This window comes from Salvelinus sp. IW2-2015, linkage group LG18 (genome assembly GCF_002910315.2).
Source record: "Salvelinus sp. IW2-2015 linkage group LG18, ASM291031v2, whole genome shotgun sequence".
NCBI classification, from domain to species: Eukaryota; Metazoa; Chordata; class Actinopteri; order Salmoniformes; family Salmonidae; genus Salvelinus; species Salvelinus sp. IW2-2015.
The window spans coordinates 14,184,064-14,206,293 of record NC_036858.1 but is presented as its reverse complement, the minus strand read 5'-3'; the positions used below and the strand labels follow the sequence as shown (position 1 = coordinate 14,206,293).

General features: G+C 42.8%; 1 protein-coding gene across 1 annotated transcript in view; it reads right to left on the bottom strand.

The window, feature by feature from the left end:
• ankfn1b (ankyrin repeat and fibronectin type III domain containing 1b) overlaps window positions 1–22,230 on the bottom strand; it is a 261,710-nt gene that overhangs the window by 191,291 nt on the left and 48,189 nt on the right. The window contains exons 2-3 of the mRNA XM_070448333.1: window positions 9,960–10,141; window positions 4,225–4,457 (exon numbers count right to left, since the gene is read on the bottom strand). Of these exons, the coding sequence (XP_070304434.1) occupies window positions 4,225–4,457; window positions 9,960–10,141 (415 nt within the window). The remainder of the gene's footprint in view (window positions 1–4,224; window positions 4,458–9,959; window positions 10,142–22,230) is intronic.

Genomic DNA, 22,230 nt, shown 5'->3' with positions numbered 1-22,230 from the left:
CGTCTATCAAGATACTGTGTGTTCGCCCTCTGGTTGGTATTGTCAACAGAACAACTTAGTCCTTTCGTAGCCCTTTCCTGCAGTGAATGACCAAAAGCGCCCTCTTTGGTCTCATGGGTGGAATGTTACTAATACTTATCATGATTTTATCATTAATAAAGATTATTTTAAAAAACAGGTGTTTCTATGTCAAACAGTTTTGTTATATTTCAGTCTTCTGTGATGTATTACATTTTGAGTTTGCATCACAATCTACAGTATATCACAAAAGTGAGTACACCCCTCACATTTTTGTAAATATTTGAGTATATCTTTTCATGTGATAACACTGAAGAAATGACACTTTGCTACAATGTAAAGTAGTGAGTGTACATCTTGTATAACAGTGTACATTTGCTGTCCCCTCAAAATAACTCGACACACAGCCATTAATGTCTAAACCGCTGGCAACAAAAGTGAGTACACCCCTAAGTGAAAATGTCCAAATTGGGCCCAATTAGCCATTTTCCCTCCCCGGTGTCATGTGACTTGTTAGTGTTACAAGGTCTCAGGTGTGAATGGGGAGCAGGTGTGTTAAATTTGGTGTCATCGCTCTCACACTCCCTCATACTGACTGGTCACTGGAAGTTCAACATGGCACCTCATGGCAAAGAACTCTCTGAGGATCTGAAAAAAAGAATTGTTGCTCTACATAAAGATGMCCTGGGCTATAAGAAGATTGCCAAGACCCTGAAACTGAGCTGCAGKACGGTGGCCAAGACCATACAGCGGTTTAACTGGACAGGTTCCACTCATTAACAGGCCTCGCCATGGTCGACCAAAGAAGTTGAGTGCACGTGCTCAGCGTCATATCCAGAGGTTGTCTTTGGGAAATAGACGTATGAGTGCTGCCAGCATTGCTGCAGAGGTTGAAGYGGTGGGGGGTCAGCCTGTCAGTGCTCAYACCATACGCCGTARACTGCATCAAATTGGTCTGCATGGCTGTCGTCCCAGAAGGAAGCCTCTTCTAAAGATGATGCACAAGAAAGCCCGCAAACAGTTTGCTGAAGGCAAGCAGACTAAGGACATGGATTACTGGAACCATGTCCTGTGGTCTGATGAGACCAAGATAAACTTATTTGGTTCAGATGGTGTCAAGCGTGTGTGGCGGCAACCAGGTGAGGAGTACAAAGACAAGTGTGTCTTGCCTACAGTCAAGCATGYTGGTGGGAGTGTCATGGTCTGGGGCTGCATGAGTGCTGCCGGCACTGGGGKGCTACKGTTCATTGAGGGAAKCATGAATGCCAACATGTACTGTGACATACTGAAGCASAGCATGATCCCCTCCRTTCGGAGACTGGGCCYCAGGGCAGTATTCCAACATGATAACGACCACAAACACACCTCCAAGACGACCACTGCCTTGCTAAAGAAGCTGAGGGTAAAGGTGATGGACTGGCCAAACATGTCTCCAGACCTAAACCCTATTGAGCATCTGTGGGTCATCCTCAAACGGAAGGTGGAGGAGTGCAAGGTCTCTAACATCCACCAGCTCCATGATGTCGTCATGGAGGAGTGGAAGAGGACTCCAGTGGCAACCTGTGAAGCTCTGGTGAACTCCATGCCCAAGAGGGTTAAGGCAGTGCTGGAAAATGATGGTGGCCACACAAAATATTGACACTTTGGGCCCAATTTGGACATTTTCACTTAGGGGTGTACTCACTTTTGTTGCCAGCGGTTTAGACATTAATGGCTGTGTGTTGAGTTATTTTGAGGGGACAGCAAATTTACACTGTTATATGAGCTGTACACTCACTACTTTACCTTGTAGCAAAGTGTCATTTCTTCAGTGTTGTCACATGAAAAGATATACTCAAATATTTACAAAAATGTGAGGGGTGTACTCACTTTTGTGATATACTGTACATCTCAACTCTATATCTGATATGGTACAGGTGTTTTCTTTTTTTAAGCCCATAACCATGTGTGTGAGGTGTATACTTTTGTTTCAAAGTAGATTTGTTTGAGACTACTCAGAATCCCTCTGTGTGACCCTGATTTAGCCCACTGCAGTAAAAGGTTAACAGACTAAGGGTGATTTATCTATTTGACAAGCATCATTGTATGAATGGAAACTAATGTTGGTGTAGCCTACTGTTATTATTTTATTCGTTTCCTATTTATGTTATCCAAAAGTGTCTGGTATGGTCATTTCTTATGAAGATCGGGGGTAAAATATCCCTGGACTGTCCAAATGTGAAACATGTCACTAAATCAAGTCAATCAGGGGTATTGAGTTATTTGTGTCAGAAGGGACACATTCGGCCCGAACCGTCTGGTTGTGTTGTAGACTTGAGGTCTATTTGTAGTTACTACTGTGTGTCCTGAAAGCCTTTTCAACAAAATCCTTAGTGTTCAGTCTCTATTGACCTACCGTCGCCAGAATCTTTGGAAGAACCGATCGCATACAAATGCATTCATTTAGAGCAATGCATTGATCATTGACAATTACACTACTGTTCAAAAGTTTGGGGTCACTTGGAAATGCCCTTGTTTTTGAAAGAAAAGCACATTTGTGGTCCATTAAAATAACATACAATTGATCAGAAATACAGTGTAGACATTGTTAATGTTGTCAATGACTATTGTAGCTGGAAACGGCAGATTCTTTATGGAATATCTACATAGGCGTACAGAGGCCCATTATCAGCAACCATCACACTAGCTGTGTTAGCTAATCCAAGTTGATCATTTTAAAAGGCTAATTGATTATTAGAAAACCTTTTTGCAATTCTGTTAGCACAGCTGAAAACTGTTGTTCTGATTAACGAAGCAATAAAACTGGCCTTCTTTAGACTAGTTGAGTTTCTGGAGCATCAGCATTTGTGGGTTCGATTACAGGCTCAAAATGGCCAGAAACAAAGAACTTTGTTGTGAAACTCGTCAGTCTATTCTTGTTCTGAGAAATGAAGGCTATTCCATGCAAGAAATTGACAAGAAACTGAAGATCTCGTACAACGCTGTGTACTACTCCCTTCACAGAACAGCGCAAACTGGCTCTAACCAGAATAGAAAGAGGAGTTGGAGGCCCCGGTGCACAACTGAGTACGAAGACAAGTACATTAGACTGTCTAGTTTGAGAAACAGACGCCTCACAAGTCCTCAACTGGCAGATTCATTAAATAGTACCCACAAAACACCAGTCTCAACGTCAACAGTGACGAAGCGACTCCGGGATGCTGGCCTTCTAGGCAGAGTTGCGAAGAAAAAGCCATATCTCAGACTGGCCAATAAAAATAAAAGATTAAGATGGGAAAAATAACACAGACACTGGACAGAGTAAGATTGGAAAAAAGGTGTTATGGACAGACGAATCTTAAGTTTGAGGTGTTCGCATCACAAAGAAGAACATCCGTGAGAGGCAGAAAAAATGAAAAGATGCTGGAGGAGTGCTTTACGCCATCTGTCAAGCATGGTGGAGGCAATGTGATGGTCTGGGGGTGCTTTGGTGGTGGTAAAGTGGGAGATTTGTACAGGGTAAAAGGATCTTGAAGAAGGAGGGCTATCAACTCCATTTTGCAACACCATGCCATACCCTGTGGATGGTGCTTAATTGGAGCCAATTTCCTCCTACAACAGGACAATGACCCAAAGCACAGCTCCAAACTATGCAAGAACTATTTAGGGAAGAAGCACTCAGCTGGTATTCTGTATATAATGGAGTGGCCAGCACAGTCACCGGATCTCAACCCTATTGAGCTGTTGTGAGAGCAGCTTGACCGTATGGTACGTAAGAAGTGCCCATCAAGCAAATCCAACTTATGGGAGGTGATTGACGAAAGCAAAGTTTGAAGGACACAATTATTATTTCAATTCAAAATCATTACGTATAACCTTGTCAACGTCTTGACTATATTTCCTATTCATTTTGCAACTCATTTCATGTATGTTTTCATGTAAAACAAGGACATTTCTAAGTGACCTGAGGTCAACCAGTGTGTGTGTGTGTGCGTTGGCAAACACTTACATGCGCACAGTTAACTGAAGGATGACACAATCACAAATACTTGACAAATACAGTCGTTTGAAAAGGGACAGAATTCTCTTGGTTGTCTTTTGAACTAAAAAGACTGATATCACATTGAGACCCATAACTTTGAGCCAACATTTTGTGGTGGTTATGTGTTGGCTGGGATAATCACTCTATGCTCTTTGGAATGGAAAGACAGGAAGTTGGGTACTTACAAACTTCCTCTTGAGCTTGCCCTTGCCGCCGCGACTGCCTTTGCCCTCGAGGGGCGCCGCCGAGCAGTAGTCTACCATGCCCAGTGGGTCGTCCACGGAGACGCTCTTGCGCAGGTATGCGGTGCGCGTGCGGAAGTGGGAGAAGGGCGATTGTGAGCGGGGGCGGGCGGCGACACACAGACGCCCCGCCTCCTCCTCGTCCTCCACGTCGTCCTCCAGACGCCACAGCTCCCCTGGAAGAGAGGAGGGAGAGAGAGGGGAGATGAAGAGAGAGGGGATGGGGAGAGAGGGGAGATGAAGAGAGAGGGGAGATGAAGAGAGAGGGGATGGGGAGAGAGGGGGATGGGGGAAGAGAGAAAGAGACAGCGAGAGAGTCAATAAACTTCGCATAAAACACTGTTTATGTTTTCAAGTCAAGACAAATAAATACACAAATCCTCCCTCTCCATTAACTCTATTCCAGATCATTAAGCAATACAGATATAACTCTGAACTATCGCTTTAGGAGGAGCAAAGTATTTTTATACCCCACCTCCCCCCGTTCATAAAATTGCTTCTCGTAAAACAGAATATAGAAATATTCCATGACCGTGACGGATGTGACTGGTGTTTTTCTATGAGCTCTGACATCACATGAGCACCTGTCAAACACACAGGGAACTAATATCTACTGACATCAATCCATCATCAAACATCCTGGACTAACATCTGACCGGCGTTGATGCAACGCAACATGTCTGCTGTTGGAATCAATTAATCAGTGAGCGAACGCCGCTGTCTAACTTTCAGGGGACATTATGTCAACTGTCTAAATCACTAGACTAGCATCTATACTGTTCACATAGAAAAGACACTGGGATCTGACGACACCTGTGTATAGCATTGTTTGTTGTCCGTGTCCTTTGTGTTCGGGATTGTATATATATCTTCCCTCTGAACTGCTCAAATGCTTGTGGTGAAGAAAGGCCAATCATTGATGCTTAATGGAGAGGCTGGTTATTAAGGAACTTGAATAGGGAAAGTCTGGCGCTCCGCAGTCATGTCTGGAGCTCCGCAGCCAATGACACCGGTTGCTAGGCAACAAACGGCACAAGACTCAAATCTGTCTGAATTTAATATTTGCACCAGAGATGGCACATATAAAAAATAATGTTTTAAATAGGAATTCAGGGGGGGTGGGGTTCAAATGGAAGCACTCAGTTCCTCTGATGGGCTTAAGTAGATGGTTTACTTCTTTTTTTCTGTGATCATCAGGAATAGAAGTAGGCTGGTGGGATTAAAGTGCTATCGGGCTGGAGGATTGATGCCATGGTAAAACAGAGGTTGAGTGAAGAAACACATCCTGAGGGACGGGGAGACAGAGAGAGAGAGATACAGAGAGAGAGAGAGAGAGAGAGAGAGAGATGCAGAGAGAGAGAGAGAGACAGGAGAGAGAGAGAGAGAGAGAGAGAGAAGAGAGAGAGAGAGAGAGAGAAGAGAGAGAGAGTAGAGAGAGAGAGAGAGAGAGAGAGAGAAGAGAGAGAAGAGAGAGAGAGAGAGAGAGAGAGGAGAGCAGAGACAGAGAGAGACAGAGAGAGAGAAGAGGAGGAGCACAGATACAGAGAAGAGACAGAGAGAAAGAGAGAGAGAAAGAGAGACACGAGACAGATACAGAGAGAGAGACAGAGAGAGAGACAGATACAGAGAGAGAGACCAGATACAGAGAGAGAGGACGAAGAGAGAAAGAGAGAGAGAAAAGAGAGAGAGAGACAGATACAGAGAGAGAGCAGATCGAGAAAGACAGATACGAGAGAGAGACAGAATACAGAAGAAAGAGAAGACAGAGACAGAGAGAAAGAGAGAGACAGATACAGAGAGAGAGAAGAGAGAGAGAGAGAGAGAGAGAGAAGAGAGAGAGAGAAGAGAGGAGAGAGAGAGAGAGAGAGGAGAGAGAGAGAGAGAGAGAGAGAGAGAGAGAGAGAGAGAGAGAGAGAGAGAGAGAGAGAGAGAGAGAGAGAGAGGAAGAGAGACTGTTTGCACATACTGTTTTGGTAAGAGCATTAGTCACAAAAGAAGAGCAATTAAGTACTTTAATTTCACTGAAAGTAAATGAATAGGCATTATCTCACGGGGTCCTGATTGCCAGAGGAGGCCTTGGGCGTGTAGTCGAACTTTGAGCATCTGATCGTAACAAACACTGTGTTACTCTATTCAATCAAACTGCTCTCAAGAACTTTCCAGGACACAACAAAACTATATATTTTTCTGGTGCTGCAACAATAATAATAAATAATCAATAACCAAAATATGTGAAAAAAAACAGTTTTTTGAGAGAGAGAGAGAGAAGACGAGAGAGAGAAAGAGAGAGAGAGCGAGAGAGAAGGAGAGCGAGAGAGAAAAGGAGAGCGAGAGAGAAAGAGAAAGAGAGAGAGAGAAAGAGGAGAAAGAGAGAGAAGAGAGAGACAGAGAGAGAGAGAGAGAGAGAGAGAGAAGAGAGAGAGAGAGAGAGAGAGAGACAGAGAGAGAAGAGCGAGAGAGAAGAGAGAGCGAGAGAGAAAGAGAGAGCGAGAGAGAAAGAGAAAGAGAGAGAGAGAAGAGAGAGAGAAGAGAGAGAGAAGAGAGAGACAGAGAGAGACAGAGAGAGAGAGAGAGAGAGAGAGAGAGAGAGAGAGAGAGAGAGAGAGAGAGAGAGAAGAGAGAGAGAGAGAGAGAGAGAGAGAGAGAGAGAGAGAGAGAGAGAGAAGAGAGAGAGAGAGAGAGAGAGAGAGAGAGAGAGAGAGAGAGAGAGAGAGAGAGAGAGAGAGAGCAGGCAGGCAGGCAGGCAAGAAGGAGAAGGGTTCACAACAACTGTTTCTGAATCAGAAATGAGCTGATTTGGGCATATTTCTCCTCTAATTTGGATTTTTTTTAAATGTGTTTTCTACTCTACTTGCCTTAGCCTCTTCATTTTTCTTAAATGTTTTCTTTCTTTCCCTCTGCAGTCATACAGTGGGAAATAAGAGGAGAGAGTGGGGGAGGGAGCGAGTCGGTTCAGTGACTCACAAAGTGACAGCTCCGGCAGGCTGACTGGCACAGGGTGGCCCTAGAGTGGGTTATGAAAGATTATACTGCTGCTAAGAAAATATCTCCCAAACTAATGCCTTGCCTGCATGCCTGCCTGCCTCTTGCAAGAACAATAAGGAAACTTTCAGGGAGCCTCCTGTTTCAAAGGGAACCCGTGCTAGCTCGTTCCCTTTAAACAGCAAATACGCTGGCACATGAAAAAGCCCTCCTGACAGACACAATAATGTCATCAATCACGTTAAACTTTCATATCCCCAAATGGAACATACCACAGAATTTATTAGGAACGACTCAGGGTAATGGCTCGGTTTTATGGGGACATATTTTGGGGGGAGAGGGTCAGGCGAGTCGGAGAGTCAAACGAGTCAGGCTGGCTCTGGCTTATGCGAGACTGCTCCGACGTAGCCTCTGGCGCCCTGAACTGGCAATCCCTCCGCTCCTGCTGACGGCTCTCTGACAGTTGTCAGGTCTGCCGGGGAAACTGGGAATGTGGCGCGTGGGTGATAATTTCACAGAGAAGCCTCTGGAATGTAGGGAGCTGGTGTTTAATGCTATTGTTTTGTGCCATACCTTTCACAATGCAGCAAAAAGTCAAGTTGGCATACGACTTTCTATATACAACCAACATTCACTTATCTGTTAAATAATGTATTAATTTTGCACTGAAACTCCATAGTTTCCACTTGCCTTGCATTTAGGCTTATTTCCTAACTCTTAAAGTAGGCTATAGCCAAGCCTGTTGGCTGTAGGTCAAACTTTTGCAAAGTATGCCAGTCTTATCTACGCTAAGGTCTATTTTACTTTGTTATCAGCGCATAAGACTTGATAAGAAACTATAAAATAGCTTCATGTCCATCAATAGAAAATACAGCCTATCGGAAAGAATTCAGACCCTTTCACGTTTCTACATTTTGATACGTTACAGCCTTATTCTAAAATGGATTAAATAAAAAATCTACACACAATACCCTATAATAAGAAAGAGAAAAACGTTTTTTAGAAATGTTTGCTAATTTATTACAAATAAAAAAACAGAAATACCTTATTTAAATAAGTATTCAGACCCTTTGCTATGAGACTCGAAATTGAGCTCAGGTGCATCCTGTTTCCATGGATCATCCTTGAGATGTTTCTACAACTTGATTGGAGTCCACCTGGTAAATTAAATTGATTGGACATGATTTGGAAAGACACACAACTGTCTATATAAGATCCCACAGTTGAAGTACAGAGAGATCCTTGATGGAAACCTGCTCCAGTGCGCTCAGGACCTCAGACTGGGGCGAAGGTTCACTTTCCAACAGGACAACAACCCTAAGTACAGTCTCTGAATGTCCTTGAGTGGTCCAGCCAGAGCCCGGACTTGAGAGCAGAGAACAATGGGAGAAACTCTCAAAATAAAAGTGTGCCAAGCTTGTAGCGTCATACCCAAGAAGACTTGAGGCTGAAATCGCTGCCAAAGATGCTCTAACAAAGTACTGAGTAAAGGGTCTGAATACCTATGTAAATGTGATATTTAAGTGTTTTATTTGTAATACATTTTCTAACATTTCAAAAAAACTGTTTTGGGGTATTGTGTGTAGATTGATGAGGGGGGAAAAACAACTCAATGCATTTTAGAATAAGGCTGTAACGTAACAAAATGTGGAAAAAGTGAAGGGGTCTGAATACATTCAGAATGCATGTCATTCTGACATTCAGAATGTCTACATCAGCAGCGCTTGCCTTTTGAACTTCCATGTGTCATCATCCATCTTATCATCTATCCAATCTAGAGATACTGGTTCGGGTGAAGGAAATATACACATTTGATGTAAAAATAGAATTTATCCACGTCAGACAGACATGTGCCCTGTCTGGGAAGCGGGCGTGCTTTGTAACAAGGGAATCAGATATCAAAGGCGCGGGGGAATTACAGAAGTGCGAGGGGAAGAGATTGGAAGACGTGTCTCACCGCGTATCTGACAGGAATCAGACGGCTTCGTCAAGCTCTGCCTCCCCTCTGAACTGACGACCATCCGTCTAGCAGGCTACCAAATACACACAGCGGCAGCAGTTTTCTGTCAGTATCCAGACCGCCGTTTGGATGTGAAACATTCGAGCTAGGTGTGCGTCACTGGCGGGAATGTCAGAGAGTCCTAGGAAACAGCGGGCCATCTCTCCAAAGTCTGCTGTGCCATGTTCGCGAATGCTTCGAGAGTTGCCGTGTATTTTTTAATACCGAGACACACTTACACAAAACAGTTAGCTACCATCTTAACACTTATGTCTCAAGGTAAGTAAGCCTTTCTCGTTCACCAGACACTTCTGCCTATGCACAATTAGCCAGAGGAAAAGGTTACAAGGTAAGCTACTTATGGACATTAAAAGACAGCGCCCAAAAGCACTGTGTGAAGCAGGCCTTCCCTGTGGTTGTTTATTTGTGTGTGAGTGAGTGAGTGAGTGAGTGAGTGAGTGGAGTGAGTGAGTGAGTGAGTGAGTGAGTGAGTGAGTGGAGTGAGTGAGTGAGTGAGTGAGTGGAGGAGTGATGAGTGAGAGAGAAAAGAGAGAGAGAGAGCGAGAGAGAGAGAGAGAGAGAGAGAGAGAGAGAGAGAGAGAGAGAGAGAGAGAGAGAGAGAGAGAGAGAGAGAGAGAGAGAGAGAGAGAGAGAGAGAGAGAGAGAGAGAGAGAGAGGAGAAAAGGTGTTTTCTAACCTTCAGGGGGCAAAGTGCAGGCCTTGGGCTGATTGCTGTTGCTGGCCAAAGACGTCCTGCGAGGAGGACTCCCATCAATCAGGTCTGAGTGGTGGACCCTGGCCACGGTAGGGGACTGGGGGATGCTGGGTAGTGTCCGGGACTTGGCCAATAGAGGCCTCTGCAGCTTCCTCTCCAACGACCTGGTGGTGAGACAAATCAATAACAGGTCATCAGTAATATAACAATACAATAATATGGACTTTCAGCAGATGTTCTTTTATTGACTTAGAGTTGATATAAACTGTATGGGGCAGCAGGTAGCCTTGAGGTTAGCGTGTTGGGCCAGTAACTTAAAGGTCGCTGGTTTGAATTCCGTAACCGACCAGATACATTTTCTTTGCTACCTAGATAAGCTTGCTACGTTTGCTAATAATACAGTTAGCTAGCTTGCTTAACATTAACAATATGGACAAACTAGCTACATTATTAACATTGACACGGTTGTATTTTTCAAAAACTGTTATGTTCTCATATTTTGGTTGAGAAGATTCCTGTGATGAAACCGTACAAGTCGGCTACTCTGGTAATAAAAGTTTCTCAAACTTTCCGACTTATAATTCCGACTTGGAGGGACGTTCAAGTGGAACTTCCCAGTCAGAATCTAGTATTTCCGACAACTCCGACACCACATGAACGCCTCATTTACTCCAATTGCTCCAGGGACGCTGGTAAATGATGGACCCTGGCTCTGACCCCAACTCTCTGCAGGCTCTGCAGGTGTCTGGGGGGGGGGGGTTGGGATACGCAAGAAACACATTTCTAATACACAACTGTACAAGTGTGTAATAGGAAAAACATAGGCACACACCAATGAATTACATCGCATTTATGTGGCACGTGCTGAACCATATGATCAATAAAAAAAGAGAACCACCTACCGATTTCTATACAGATCAATAACAATCGTAATCACCAAGGTTTTCATCTCAATATAATGAAATAAGAGAGTAGTCATACGGTAGTAAATCAATATCTGCGGCAACACTATAACAAGTCTAATAGGCCTTACTCAGAATAACGCATTCACACAAAGCCACAATCAACATTAATAGGCTGTAACAGCAAAAAACCGAGTCATAAATGTATATATGGCACTTAGCAGTCACTTTTAGCCGGCGTGCAGTGAATGCATACATTGTCCTGTCATCCCAGATGGACTTGAACCCATGAACTTGGCGTTGCCAGCGCCACTATTAGGCAGACTTGCCATTAGACAGTAGAGGCAATTGCCTCAGGCCTCACTTCATCAAGGGGTCTCATGAGCTAGGCATAAAAAAAGATTCAAATAATTGTTCTGCTTGATGGCCCCCCATGCTCCTCTCAAGGCATAATAAATCAACATCTGTCTAATATGTTTCACTGATGTCGGCCTTTCGCACCTGAGGAGCAAGGTAGCAGATCTACAGCGGTGTTTGTCAGACCAGGAGATGGTCTGACAAACAGGAGATGCTCAAAAATGGGTCTTCTCACGAAAACGTCTGTAGCGTCTGAACGGTTTGACCTAAAAATGAATATGACCCCTCTATGGAAAGATGAGACTCCCACGAACACGATGGTGTTTGTTCACAAGTGTCTGAAGGTACCCTGGTACTTGGCCCAAAAATGTATGGAAGTAAATAGGGCATTTCCACGTCAAAGGTATACAGGTAATTCTACTGTACAGATAAATAAATACAAATTCCTGAACTTTCTTATATCTCGCAGATATAGGACAGACACTTCAAAACATACTTCCTTTTGATAAAACATTGTATTCTCTGTTCAATGCGTTTCTATGTGCTAATAGCAGTAAGGCCAAATTCAATGTTTCATCAAATAATTTATTCATTTTTTTTTAATATACCTATAGGGGTCCTAAAACTCAAAATAAAATCGCAAAATTATCTTTGGTATGACCATCATAAAACCATTCCATATGTTAGTTTAGTAGTAGTCTCGTGTTGCCATACCTCCATAATCACCCTTGGAGGTCTGGAGAATTTTGCATTGCAAAAACGGTTTGAACGGTCTGCTGGGAGCCACATTTTTATTGGATGTTACATTTGTGACTCGTTTCAGGAAACTAGGCATATGTTGCACGTCACTACTTCACAGGAGAGGCATTTGAACATTATTTTTTCTTTTTTTATCAAAATACCTTAAAAAAAAATACAAAAAAAAAAAAAATCATTACAAGCCTAGTTGGTTTAGCCACAGAAAAAGCCAGGAACCTTCCCGGTAGCCATGATTGGCCGAGATAATGGATGGGCTGGACATGTCGAGAGATGAGTTTGGATTGGTCTGCCGTGTGGCACGCTTCTGTCTATAACGTGAACTGCTTAGTATGTGTAGGTAATCCTTTCTAAATCGGCTTTTTTGAAAGATATCACGAAGAACTGCACAAGTGTTGCTAAGGCTCTTCACTTTCTGGAGGAAGGAGGTTTGAAATCAGTGGAATGCCCGGTGGAAGCAGAGTATGAAAGCGTTTGATTGCAAATGCAGAGGGAGTCGAAAAGAGAACATAGAAGGCTGTTGTATAAAACACCTGTCTGGATTACATTTTCAAACCAAGGGTAACCATGGCATATGTGACAGAGAGGGAGAAGCATTCATCCATGTATACATACGGGTAAGAGACTCTAGCTGGCTACATTTTCAGATATTATGTTTCTTGGTTTCTAATTTGGTCAGAAAGTCGTTTTCATTGCAAGTTAAAGCGTACTGTTAGTTTGCTGGCTCGCTATCGTTACGTGTATGATATGTGTAGTAATATTATTCATATCTCAAATCCATTTGCATTGCTAGTTATAGCCTAATGTTAGCTAGCTAGCTAACATTGAACCTAGTTGGTTAGCTTTAGCTACCTGTAGATTAATACAGGGTATTAATACAGGGTACAGGGTTCCGTTATGAGTTGGGATTATGGTTAATTGTTTAGCTAGCTAGCTAAATAAAAGACTCCACTATGCAAGTAACCATTTCACTGTACCGTTTACACCTTCTAACAAGCTAGATTGTCATTACTAATTTCATTTTTATACGGATGAGATTATTGGTGTTAAAATGCAGCAGTTATGCTATTTTGGACCTCAGGCTGCTGATGTCATGCAGCCTGTCGTTTTGTGTTTATACCTTTTTCATAGCGACAAAGACAAGCTTGATGTCGGACGACAACAGAATGTTCATGATGTCACTACGGCAACTGTATGTCAGCTCCTCATCTCGACATGTCGACAGACGTAGTATAAACCAGCCTTTAGTCTTGAAATCTTTGGTTTAGCACATGGCCTCAAATCTGAATCCTTAAAGAGGTTGGTGGGGCTAAGGCTTAAGAAGGTGTTATCAATGCTGAATGGGTGTACACAAAGAAGAGCTCTCCAGTAGGTGTCCCAAAACCTTTAAGGGCCATTTTCTCAAAAGTGGGGTTACAAGTTCATCAACTTTCAAAGCAGAATTACTTTCACATTAGTTCCTCAACTGCAGTGTATTATATACCATAGCTCTGAGTCTCTACTTTTATCCAATGTAAAAATGTAAAATAAATCAAATTGTGCTACATAAGACCGAATCGATGAGGTCGGTCACATTTCAAGAACCCTCCCCCCACATGCCCGTTGCTGCTATGCGTTATGTTAATCAGTGTTTTCAGACTGGGAAGGACACATTTTGCAAAGAGTTGTTCCGTATGCTAGTTTGCAACATTGTAGAAAATGGAAGAAAAAATTCTCCTTTGTCAGAAGTGTGCTCTATACACAACATCGACATATATCAACATATTTTGATGTGGTTTTAAAAAAAATCTGCGATTTTGGGGCTCTGCTCCGCTCAAGCTAGGCATTTGATTGATTTGCTGTGTAGCGAGGCTTCACTGATTTACACCGGTTCTCCCTCCCTATTTAGCAATTTTTCTGCCATGAACTTCCCCAGGCTTACCCATATTAGGGACACCTGGTTCTCAACGAGGCTAGCTTAGTAGAAACCCAGCCCCTGGCCCTTAGACTCTAGGGGGATACAATACACATTTATTGAGTAAAAAGACAGGTGCTGACGATAATACTGCCACCGTCGTCGAGACAGAGGCAGAGGACATGTATGTGTAGCCCATGTATCTGATGCTGTCTGGACAAAAAGAGTTTCGCTCACTCAGATGCTTTCTCCGGTGAGATAGTCTCAGCCACCTGTGAATTGAAGAAAAGTTGGCGAGTGTACAGTGCGCTGTTCGGATGTGGAAATATTTTGGTAAGCTACTTTTTGAAGTGATTTGTTTGACAATCGGATGAAAACACCATGGCCGGTTGTGTTCAACGGCACATTAAAAGGTAATACATTTGTACAGTTAAATTGTGTCTTTACTATAAAACCCATAAACAAAATGTTATAGGAGGGGCGGCGGGGATGGAGGAGGAGCTCAGACTGGCCTTTGCCTGTGGCCTCCAAATCACTAAGTCCACGCCTGGGTAGCGCCATGCTCTTACACACTGAGCCAAACTGGACCATACATGTCCGTCATGCTAATTATCTCCAAAGAAGCTGTCAAAACACAAATCTAACTGAATTAAATTCAGAGAAATGTCAAAGTCACGTCCCCTATGTGCAGACTAGTACAGTGTTTCTCAACCTCTGGTCCATGGATGGACCCGGCGTCGAACCATGAGATGTTGCTGACCACTCCCTGAGATGACATACATTTGGTCAGTTCTACTTTGATGTGGTGCCCCAAGGAGGAAGTCCCAAGGTTGTGAAACACTGGGCTAATACGCCTTGTTGTGCGCCAACCGAAGCATGTCAGTGCTCAGAGCAAACAGTAATATAGTAAGAACACTGTTCTTGGTCAGTATAGAAGATTCAAGTTCATTTGATTAGTTCATGGCAGAATACAGTTGAACATAGTTGAACTGAACAATTGAAGAAGAAGAAGAAGAAGAAGAAGAAGACAATCTGTTAGATCCGTACATTTAGGTAACATTTGTTGTGCCCAAACTGTCTGTGCGGTATGCTGGGTAATGTATTCCGTCTTAATGCAGCATTTACACTGACCTTCTGAAGGGAATGCTCCCCAAACACAACTAATGAGGGACTGTGCTCTGTCCAAATGTCACATTATTGCATGAGAAGGCACTGAGTGAATACTGCACATCAATCCACACTTCACTATGGCCAAGGTAGTGACTAAAGTAATACCTACGTGAGAATGCTGTTCATTGACTACAGCTCAGCGCTCAACACCATAGTGCTCTCGAAGCTCAACACTAAGCTAAGGATCCTGGGACTAAACACCTCCCTCTGCAACTGGATCCTGGACTTTCTGACTGGTCGCACCAGGTAGTGAAGGTAAGCAACAACACATCCGCCACGCTGACCATCAACACGTGGGTCCCTCAAGGGTGCGTGCTTAGTCCCCTCCTGTACTCCCTGTTCACCCACGACTGCGTGGCCAAGCACGACTCCAACTCCATCATTAAGTTTGCTGACGACACAACAGTGGTGGGCCTGATCACCGACTACGATGAGCCTTTAGGGAGGAGGTCAGAGACTTGGCAGTGTGGTGCCAGGACAACAACCTCTCCTTCAACATGAGTAAGACAAAGGAGCTGATCATGGACTACAGGAAACAGAGGGCCGAGCATGCCCCCATTCACATCGAGGTGGAGTGGGTAGAGAGCTTCAAGTTACTCGGTGTCCACATCACTAAGGATCTATCATGTTCCAACACACCAACACAGTCATGAAGACGACACAACAACGCCACTTCCTCCTCAGGATGCCTAAAAGATGTGGCATGGGCCCTCAGATCCTCAAAAAGTTATACAGCTGCACCATCGAGAGCATCTTGACTGGTTGCATCACCTCTTGGTATGGCAACTCCTTGGCATCCGACCACAAGTTTATACAGAGGGTAGTGTGTATGGCCCTGTACATCACTGGGGCCGAGCACCCTGCCATCCAGGACCTCGATACCAGGCGGTGTTAGAGGAAGGCCCAAAAAATTGTCAAAGACTCCAGCCACCCAAGCCATAGACTGTTCTCCCTGCTACCACACAGGAAGTCTGGAACTAAGAGGACCCTGAATAGCCAAAATACATCTAAGCAAGACTGCTAAATAGCTAATCAAATGGCTACCCGGACTACCTGCATTGACCCTTTTTTGCACTTACTCTCTTTCATTGACCCTTCTATGCACACACACTGGACTCTACCCACACACTCACACACCAACACACATAACATTCACACACATGCATACAGACGCCACACACTCACACACAAACACACACTTTCACACTCACCAAATACGCTGCTACTACTGTTTATTTACTATCCTTCTGCTTAGTCACTTTACCCATACCAAATTTAAATTTTTTAAATTTTTTTATTTAACCTTTATTTAACCAGGTAGGCTAGTTGAGAACAAGTTCTCATTTGCAACTGCGACCTGGCCAAGATAAAGCATAGCAGTGTGAACAGACAACAACACAGAGTTACACATGGAGTAAACAATAAACAAGTCAATAACATGGTAGAAAAAAGAGAATCTATATACAATGTGTGCAAAAGGCATGAGGAGGTAGGCAATAAATCGAATAATTACAATTTAGCAGATTAACACTGGAGTGATAAATCATCAGATGATCATGTGCAAGTAGAGATACTGGTGTGCAAAAGAGCAGAAAAGTAAATAAATAAAAGCAGTATGGGGGGTGAGGTAGGTAAATTGGGTGGGCTATATACCGATGGACTATGTACAGCTGCAGCGATCGGTTAGCTGCTCGGATAGCAGATGTTTAAAGTTGTTGAGGGAGATAAAAGTCTCCAACTTCAGAGATTTTTGCAATATGTACAGTACATTGCTACCTCAATTACCTCGTACCCCTGCACATCGACTCAGTACTGGTACTCCCTGTATTTAGCCATGTTATTTTGTACTCCCTATATACTGTATATGGCCATGTTATTTCCTACTCCCTATATACTGTATAGCCATGTTATTTTCTACTCCCTATATACTTTATATAGCCATGTTCTTTTTTACTCCCTATATACTGTATAGCCATGTTATTTTCTACTCCTATATACTGTATAGCCATGTTATTTTTTACTCCCTATATACCTTATATAGCCATGTTCTTTTTTACTCCCTATATACTGTATAGCCATGTTATTTTCTACTCCCATATACTGTATAGCCATGTTATTTTTACTCCCTATATACTGTATAGCCATGTTATTTTCTACTCCCTATATACTGTATAGCCATGTTATTTTCTACTCCCTCTATACTGTATAGCCATGTTATTTTCTACTCCCGATATACTGTTAAGCCATGTTATTTTCTACTCCCTATATACTGTATAGCCATGTTATTTTCTACTCCCTCTATACTGTATAGCCATGTTATTTTCTACTCCCTCTATACTGTATTTAGCCATGTTATTTTCTACTCCCTATATACTGTATATAGCCATGTATTTTCTCTCCCTATATACTGTATATAGTCATGTTATTTTCTACTCCTTCTATACTGTATATAGCCATGTTATTTCCTACTCCCTATATACTGTATAACCATGTCATATTCTACTCCCTATATACTGTATATAGCCATGTTATTTTCTACTCCCTATATACTGTATAGCCATGTTATTTCTACTCCCTCTATACTGTATATAGCCATGTTATTTCCTACTCCCTATATACTGTATAACCATGTCATATTCTACTCCCTATATACTGTATATAGCCATGTTATTTTCTACTCCCTATATACTGTATAGCCATGTTATTTTCTACTCCCTATATACTGTATATAGCCATGTTATTTTCTACTCCCTATATACTGTATAGCCATGTTTTTTCTACTCCCTCTATACTGTATATAAACATGTTATTTCGACTCCCTACATACTGTATAGCCATGTTATTTCTACTCCCTATATACTGTACATAGCCATGTTATTTCCTACTCCTATATACTGTATAGCCATGTTATTTTCTACTCCCTACATACCGTGTATAGCCATGTTATTTTTACTCCCTATATACCTTATATAGCCATGTTATTTCTATCCTCTATACTGTATTTAGCCATGTTATTTTCTACTCCCTATATACTGTATATAGCCATGTTATTTTCTACTCCCTATATACTGTATATAGCCATGTTATTTCTACTCCTATATACTGTATAGCCATGTCATTTCTACTCCCTCTATACTGTATATAAACATGTTATTTCCGACTCCCTACATACTGTATAGCCATGTTATTTCTACTCCCTATACTGTACATAGCCATGTTATTTCCTACTCCCTATATACTGTAAGCCATTTATTTTCTACTCCCTACATACCGTGTATAGCCATGTTATTTTTACTCCCTATATACCTTATATAGCTATGTTATTTTCTACTCCCTATATACTGTATAGCCATGTTATTTCTACTCCCTATATACCTTATATAGCCATGTTATTTCTACTCCCTATATACTGTGTAGCCATGTTATTTTCTACTCCCTATATACTATTTTATTTCATTTTATTTATTTGTCTTCAGGCTATTTGCGTGTGAGAAACTCTTATGTGTCTGTTTGTGTTTTCAGAGAGGAGAAAGTGAGTGTGAGGAAAATAATTATACTGTAGTGTGTGCATGTGTGTGTGTGTGTCTGTGTGAGTCTGTGTGGATGCGTGTGTGTGCAATATATGTTCATTCAGCTTTCATGTGTGTGTGTGTGTGTGTGTGTGTGTGTGTGTGTGTGTGTGTGTGTGTGTGTGTGTGTGTGTGTGTGTGTGTGTGTGTGTGTGTGTGTGTGTGTGTGTGTGTGTGTGTGTGTGAGAGAGCCAGGTGACCTCTCCCTCTCAGGGACAGAGGTAAACGCCGGCGGTGATGCTGTTGAACTGGCTGCTGGGCAGAGCTCCCTAGCGCATTGTGTGTGCTGGCAGGATCAGACCCTCACAGTGAGGCTCCCGTGTAGGCACCTCCCCTCGCTGGTTCTCCCAATGACCCCCCTTTGCCAGATAAGAAACCAGCGGAGGAAAATAAATTACTTCTTCCCACATGCCAAGTGAGATGAGTTGGGAAAACCCTGTCTCGGCGCTCTCTCTCTTTCTTTCTTTCTTGCTTTCTTTCCCTCTCCGCTCTTTCCTTTTCTTTTTTCTCTCGCTCTCTCTTTCCATTTCTCTACCTCTCCCTCAACCCCCTCCTTTTCCCTCTCTTACAAAACTCCAAGAAGGACACAGACCATGTCTAAACCCTTCTACAGGATACACCGAGGATTTTAGCAGGCAGCTTTGGAGCCGATAGTGCCCGAACAAGTGTTATTTGAAACCCTCCCAAGCCAAACACTGCTGAATCTGCCAGCCAGGTAGTAAAAAAAGAAAGAAAAAAAGATGGCGTTTGCAAAGTGTTTGGCTTGAGATGAATTAGATGGGTTGTGGACATCCATCACGGCAGGCTATTGAGCAAATTGACAGCTCTGTACCTCCAAGTCATAGTCAGCAAATCTGAAGGGCTGTGGCTTAGAGAGGGAGGAGAGGAAAACATCCCAACGATTTAGAACCCATCAGCTGTAGACACTGAAATCTGACCTGGGATCAGTTTATCAAAGGTAAAACTGAGTGTGGTTATGGTAATGTGATTAAACTAGCGTGAGTGAATGACTATTGATCCTCTGATAATGAATGTGTTTCTACTGGAGATTTACTGTTGGTTTCCATCTATGCACAGCACACCATATTTTTGAGGTATAAATTGTGCCTTACGATCGGATTTCCCTACCCTCAACCCTTACCTTTACCATTTGGAGGGAGAAAAATATCTGACCTTTGGCCAGTGGTTAGGAACCACCTCGAGGGGAGGACCGGGATGAAAGTAACGCTTTTAGTTTTTTCCCTAATCACTCAGAGACCGATAGATCTAGAGACGGTCACGATCGTCATGGGAAGAAGTGGACTAAAGCGCAGCGTGGTACGTGTTCATTCTATTTATTTATTAACTGAACACCGACAACAACAAAACAAAATACGAACGTGACGTTCTGCAGGGCAAAATAACAACCAATGCAAAAATAAGAACCCACAAATGAAAGCGGGAAAAAGGACTGCCTAAGTATGATTCCCAATCAGAGACAACGATAGACAGCTGCCTCTGATTGGGAACCACACTCGGCCAAAAACAAAGAAATAGAAAACATAGAAATAAAGAAACTAGAATGCCCACCCTAGTCACACCCTGGCCTAATCAAAATAGAGGATAAAAACCTCTCTATGGCCAGGGCGTGACAGAGATACCATATTTTATGACAAACAACTTATATATGTCCCCTACCATTAGCAACTGTAATTTCAGTTCTAGTGTAAATTTGTTTAAATTAAATAGACAGAAAATAACTACCGCAACGTTACCTTTGTACCTCAAATCAAATTGTATTTGTCACATGCGCCAGGTACAACAGGTTGAAATTCTTACTTACAAGCACTTAACCAACAATGCAGTTAAGAAAATAAGAGAAAATATTTACTAAACTAAAGTTAAAAAAATACAAAGCAACACAATAACGAGGCTATATACAGGTATTGAGTCAATGTGTGGGGGTACAGGTAAATTGAGGTAATTTAGGTAATATGTACATGTAGGTAGGGGTAAAGTGACTACGCATAGATAAGAGAGTGAGTAGGGCAAGAGGGGCATTCTATGCTGCCCACAAACTGAGGTGGAAACTGAGCTGCACTTCCTAACCTCCTGCCCAATGTATGACCATATTAGAGACACATATTTCCCTCAGATAACACAGATCCACAAAGGGTTTGAAAACAAACCCGATTTTGATAAACTCCGATATCTACTGGGTGAAATACCACAGTGTGCATCACAGCAGCAAAAATGTGTGACCTGTTGCCACAAGAAAAGGTCAACCAGTGAAGAACAAACACCATTGTAAATACAACCCATATTTATGCTAATTATTTTCCCTTTTGTACTTTAACCATTTGTACATCGTTACAACACTGTATATATACACATAATATGATTTGTAATGTCTTTATTTTTTTGGTCCTTCTGTGAGTGTAATGTTTACTGTTCATTGTTTATTTCACTTTTGTATATTATCTACTTCACTTGCTTTGGCAATGTTAACATATGTTTCCCATGCCAATAAAGCCCATTGAATTGAATTGAGTAGCAGCCGTGTAAAAAAAAAAAAAAGGGGGGGGGGGACAATGCAAATAGTCTGGGTAGCCATTTGATACATTTTTCACAAGTCTTATGGGTTGGTGGTCTTATGGAAGCTGTTAAGGAAACTTTTGGACCTAGACTTGGCGCTCCGGTACCGCTTGCCGTGCGGTAGCAGAAAGAACAGTCAATGACTTGGGTGACTAGAGTCTTTGACACATTTTGGGGCCTTCCTCTGACACAGCCTAGTATAGAGGTCCAGGATAGCAGGAAGCTTGACCCCAGTGATGTACTGGGCCGTACGCACTACCCTCTGCAGCGCCTTACGGTCGGATGCCGAGCAGTTTCCATACCAGGCGGTGATGCTGCCGGTCAGGATGCTCTCAATGGTGCAGCTGTATAACTTTTTGAGGATCTGGGGACCTATGTCCAATCTTTTCAGTCTCCTGAGGGGGAATATGTGTTGCCGTGCCTTCTTCACAACTGTCTTGGTGTGTTTGGACCATGATAGTTTGTTGGTGATTTGGACACCAAGGAACTTGAAGCTCTCAACCCGCTCCACCTCAGCCCCGTCGATGTTAATGGCGGTCTGTTCGGTACCGCCTTTTCCTATAGTCCCACACTGCCAGGTCTCTGACCCCCTCCCTATAAGCTGTCTCATCATTGTCGGTGATCAGGCCTACCACTGTTGTGTCATCAGCAAACTTAATGATGGTGTTGGATTCGTGCTTGGCCATGCAGTCGTGGGTGAACAGGGAGTACAGGAGGGGACTAAGCATGCACCCCTGAGGGTGCCACCGTGTTGAAGATGTGGCAGATGTGTTGTTGCCTACCAAAACCACCTGGGGGCGACCTGTCAGCAAGTCCAGGATCCAGTTGCAGAGGGAGGTGTTTAGTCCCAGGGTCCTTAGCTTAGTGATGAGTTTCACGGGCACTATGGTGTTGAACGCTGAGCTGTAATCAATGAACAGCATTCTCACATAGGTGTTCCTTTTTTCCAGGTGGGAAAAAAGTGTGGCAGTGTGGAGTGCAATTGAGATTGCGTCATCTATGGATCTGTTGGGATGGTATTCAAATTGGAG